Source organism: Lathyrus oleraceus, chromosome 6, assembly GCF_024323335.1.
Source record: "Lathyrus oleraceus cultivar Zhongwan6 chromosome 6, CAAS_Psat_ZW6_1.0, whole genome shotgun sequence".
Lineage (NCBI taxonomy): Eukaryota > Viridiplantae > Streptophyta > Magnoliopsida > Fabales > Fabaceae > Lathyrus > Lathyrus oleraceus.
The window spans coordinates 97788603-97794046 of NC_066584.1; the positions used below are offsets into that span (position 1 = coordinate 97788603).

Sequence of the window (5444 nt, forward strand, 5' to 3'; positions counted from 1 at the left end):
GAGGATGTGACAGTAGACATCGAAAGACCTTTGAACTCAAGGAACCTAAAGAGCATGGGAATCATAGAGAAGGTTCTGGTAAAGCCCTCCTTAGAAACCTTCTAGGAAGCTTTGAAAGATCAGAGGAAGATACCCAATCATCCCTATCTCTTCTCAAAGATAGATCCCCCAGAGGTTGTTGCCCACTATCTGCAGGATCTGGCAAGCCAAGGGGTCGACATCTCAGACTTCTTCGTGGATTGGCTACCTGAGCAGCCACCAAACTTCATGAAGAGGCAGAGAGAGCCCTATAAGAAGACGAAGAAAGCTAAGAGAGAAAAGCTGGGAGAAACTTTTGTATCTATACCACCTGTGCCTCTGGTCTCATCCTCTTCTCCAAGTAAGTCTTTACCTTCTAACTCTCCATCTTTACATTTAAGGCAAATGTCTTCTTCCCTACCCGAACCTTCCTCAATCTATACATACTATGAACCTACACCCTCCACCACAAATCCCTATGAAACACCCACGTCTAACCCACCATCACATCCCCTTCAAAAATTCAATCTCACCACCACAACCCTGCCCATATCCGAAGCTCAACTGTTCAATGAACCCATATCTCCACCCTCATTAACACCCTCATCCCCACCTTACTATACCATCTCCTCTGATTCTGAACCATCTGAGCTCCAATCCCCCACTATCACTCAACTCCAGGCCCGCGCCCTCTCCGCCCACAACCAACCTGAACCAGAAACAAATATTCCTTCACCGTCTGAACAACCTCCAACATCTCCATATGAACCACACATAGAAACTCCCACTGAAAACCCCATTACCCATCAATCTGAACCTCCCACTGAAACCATCCCCACACCACCAACACCTACATCTCCAACCTCTGAACCAGAACCCACCTTTGCCGCCCTGGAAGAAGCAGTAACCTTATTTGGTGAGTCTTTAGTGGAGAAGATCAAATCACTATCTGAAAACTCTAGAATCAGTGATGATCCCTCTGTAGTGAGGATTCACTGGAATAGGGTGATCAGATGGATGACATCTAAGGCTTTCAAGCTGAAAAGCCTCTCTGAGCAAGTCTGAAACGACTTCATCAGAGAAGCTGGAGAGAGGTTGCAGGACCGTCTGACCAGAGAGGCAGAAGAGAGAGCTAGAAGAGAAGCTGAAGAGAAGGCTTGTCTAGAGGAAAACCAAAGAGAAAGAGAAGTTGCAGAAAAGGCCGCCACTGAGGCTGCTACTGCTGCTGCTGAAGCTGAAGCCAAAGCAAAGGCTAATGCTGAAGAAGTAGCACGCATAGCCACGAAAGAAGCTGCTAAGACTAGGGAGGATGCTCTGACTCAGAGGGAGCAATCTCACTTTGATTTCGCTCCTCTAGTGCTGAAGACTCTGGAAGAACTACAGAAGGAACAAGAGATTGTGACAGCAAGACTAGATCAATAAGACTCTATCAACTCCAACATTCAGAACCTGCTGACTCAGTTGCTTCAGAGGATGCCGCCTCCTTCAAACCCTTAAGCACTTAAGATTCTTTTTTTGCTTTCTCTACTTGCTTATCTTAAATGTATTCTCTAAGTGTTTTCTCTCTATTCTTCATAGCTTATCATCTTATATACACTTCTCTTTCATATATGATTTTTTTTGTCTACTTTATTTACCAAGTCTTTTTGAGTTTGACAAAAAGGGGGAGAATAAAAACAGCTCTGATGAAATAATATCTAAACCTCTTGCTGGACTGCACACATTTAAAACTATTATGAAATCCTAAGCTATGCAGGAAGTATCTAAGGTAAAAACAGGCTACTATGCAAGAAGATCTGGTAAAGAACATCTAAAACTTTTTATGATCTACCTCAGGGGGAGTCGTCACACATCTGACTCTGAGATAACTCCTTTAAAATCCTTTTTGAAGTATCATTGTTTCATCATCAGTCTGAGATTTTTGTCATCATCAAAAAGGGGGAGATTGTAAGAACAAGATTTTATCTACAATTCATCTCAAAGGTTTTGATGATAACAAAGGATGAAACAAATTGGTACCCTAAAAAATTTATCTAAGTGTGCAGGACTCTAACGGAAAAAGGATCAGATAGACAAACATCTGACAATCATACAAGTCCAGAATAGCAACTTAGAGTAAATTAATGCAGAGGTTCTGACTCTGAAGAAAAGAAAGCTCAAAGAGTCTGACGAAAGAATACTCAGTCACTCTGTATCTGAACGTTCCACACAACAAATCTGATGATTCATACTCTGAAGAAGGCACTATCATAAAGACACATCAAGAACTTCTGAAGTAAATCTGCTCTCAACAACTATCTGAAGATATACACGCTGAACAAGAACATCTGAACTTCGCGTACTCTGAGTCAAGGACAACCAAAGACTTAGCTATGAAGTTTTCTACTTTTGGTATGAATATATTTTTGGAAGAGATTAAATGCGCTCCTAAATTGCTATGGAAAGGACAACGAGATTAATGACGTTAATAAATCCATCATTGCCAAGATACTCATGAATGCCTCAGCTAATGGTCTCTTGATCAAATCACTATATAAAGGCAGGATCATATTCTTATAAGACACGAAGCATACACGAAAGAATACTGCAAACAAATTCCATAATCTCTATTATTCTTGTTCAATTTTTGTTCACACGATTTGTTGCTCTAAATGTGAAATATTTCAGTTCTTATATTGTGTAACTACTGCTTATCTAGAAGCACTAAACACTTCATTGTATTTTCAAATAATTGTTGAGTATTTCCTCAAGTGACTTGTGAAGTCTGTAAACTTGAGAGGTGTCGCAACCTGAAAAAGGAGATGCGAAAAAACAACCGGCGAGAAAGAAATGACAGAAGAGTCGCCACCGTGCGTTATTTATCCCAAAGGAGGGAAAGGAAACGCTCGAAGTAAACCTGGAAAAAGGAAAGGAAAAGACAAGGTCTCGCAACCAAATATTGGGTTCGGGAGTCGATTATGCGAAGGGAAGGTATTAGCACCCCTACGCATCCGTAGTATCTACGACATCCACTTTTGTTGTTCTTGTCTAAAGGGTGTGGGTTTATCTAATGTACTATTTACTAAAAGAGGGGTTAAAAGAAAATGACTCGCACTGATGTCGCATCCACTATATACGTATCTCATCTGAATATAAGAATCAGAGTCTTCGTAGCTCGGTTGACCTATGGGTTAAAGAGGAGTGTGCTCGCTAAGACATCGCGTCTTATGCCTACGTATCTCATCTGGAATGAGAATCAAAGCAAGCCGTAGTTCGACTAACTATGGGTTAAGTTTTGGGATGAACGACGTTACTACGTAATCTACCGGATGCTCGATCTTTGGAGACTTACTCGCCTGTAGTAGAAGGAGTAAACGTGTTCTTAGGAGAAGAAAAATCAATGAGTTTGTTTGTGTTTTAGGGATGCTCATGCAAAAAGGGTAATGAGGATAAGACCTCATAGCTCTTAACCCTGGACAAGGTGAGCTCATGACAAAAAGTGGGGGTTCAGAAAGGTGGAACCCTCTCCACTGACTGACCGGACAAAAGATCTGGGGTTTTTGTTCTGAAGCATCAACACGTAGTGTGATCTTAAAGAACGACGCACTGAATAACGGGGGATTGACTATTGATCCCTTTTATCCGTCAATTGCCTCTTCATGGAGGTCTTTAGGCAAAAAGTAGTAAAATGCGGGAAAGATAAAAGGGGTTAAGAGATCTACCACACGGATAAAGATCCGAAGCAACAACAAATAAAGAGATAAGAAACCCAGAGATCTCTCAAGCTAGCACCATCAAAGAAAGCGAGTCAGTACAGGTAATCAGGATAAACCTCCAGGTGGTATCCCACAAATAAAGTGGAACACCAGGCAAGCCATCTCTGCAAGAGTCATATGAGCCCTCACAAAACAAAACTCAACAAACAGGTTAGAGAAACAAGATAGGGTAATCAAGAGTTGCCCCCAAATCAAAATGTAACCACATGTATCATGCCATTAAAATTCACAAAAAGCTCACAAAAAGAAACCAAGGGTAGGAGGCCTAAACCTCTTGTCAAACACATGCATCAAAAGGGTATCAAATTCACCCATAATACCTCATACATTCAGAGCATTCAAATTAAAAGCATAAAGTAATGGGAATAAGGCAAACCTGACTCGAGAGATCGAATGAAATTGAATTGCCCGGTTGGGTTTGCAAAGCAATCTGAGGGTTTATATGAGATGGAATTGGTTCTTTGCAGATGAGTTCCCTTCAGTCTTTGAAGGTTGCTCTGAACTCTGTTAGCTCTTCTCTCACTATCTTTTTCCCAGCCAGGGTAATAGGAATAGAATGACCTTTTGTTTCACTGAAACTCTGAATTTATAACCTGATTTTTGTGGACCCGTGGGCTCAAATGAGAGAGGCCCAAGTCCAAAAATTTTTCTGTTATATTTTATTTATTTATTTATTTATTTATTTTCTTTTATTTTCTTTTATTTTCTTTTATTTTTTCTTTTTTTTTTCTTTTTTTTTTCTTTTTTTTTTCTTTTTTTTTTCAAAACACGTGGGCTTCGCCTAGCGAGCATGACAGTTCAAGAAATTCCTCTGAGCGTAGGTGATTCTGGTGGCTTTTCTTGGGACTCGCTAGGCGACCCATTCTGCTCGCCTAGCGAGCATGACATCTCATGAACAAACTTTTGCTCCTTCAAGATTAACGTTTTGACTGACGAATAGACCCCATTTGAACCTGTTGGAAGTAACTCAAGTCTTTCCCTTGTGTTGACTGATCATCTAAATAGAACCCACAAAGTGTCCTGGATGGTGTTCAAGCTTCTTGGAGCTAATCCCGATTGACATGATGAAATGCAATGTATCTAATTCTGATTGATAATGATGAAATGCAATGTGAAATGTTAAATGACCTAAAAATGAATGCATGAATGAGGAGGGCAAATTTTGGGGTGTTACAGCTGCCCCTATTCAGTCATCAGCTAACCCGAGCAGGATGAAAGCGAACAACTTATCAGACAAACAGGGTGAGCTGTGATTGAATACCAAAGACAACCCGAAAATTTGCACTCTGAGAACACCACAAAAATGTTGAAATACACCGCGCTGTTTATTTCTCTTCCGATCCTCTGGCTGAATCTGAATCAGTCTTCTGACTTAACCTGGAGTTTCGATCCGCTGGCTGAATCTATACTCAATTTAGTCCTCTGGTTGGATATTAATTTTGATCCTCGGGCTGGATACGGTTTTAATCTTCTGACTAGATCTTCTTCGATCTTCTGGCTAGATCTTCTTCGATCTTCTGGCTAAATCTTTTTCGATCTTCTGGCTAGATCTTCTTTGTTTCGATTCTCTGGCCGAATCTATTCTCTTCGATTCTCTGGCTGAATCGACTTCGATCTTCTGGCTAGATCTTCTTTGATCTTCTGGCTAGATCTACTTTATTTCGATTCTCT

General features: G+C 40.7%; 1 protein-coding gene across 1 annotated transcript; it reads left to right on the plus strand.

Annotated features, from left to right (window-relative positions):
- Positions 1-267: 267 nt before the first annotated feature.
- LOC127094199 (eukaryotic translation initiation factor 4 gamma-like) lies at positions 268-1440 on the plus strand. Its single transcript, XM_051033056.1, has 2 exons — positions 268-1023; positions 1120-1440. Exons 1-2 carry the CDS (start codon positions 268-270, stop codon positions 1438-1440), a joined length of 1077 nt encoding a protein of 358 aa, XP_050889013.1.
- Positions 1441-5444: the final 4004 nt, after the last annotated feature.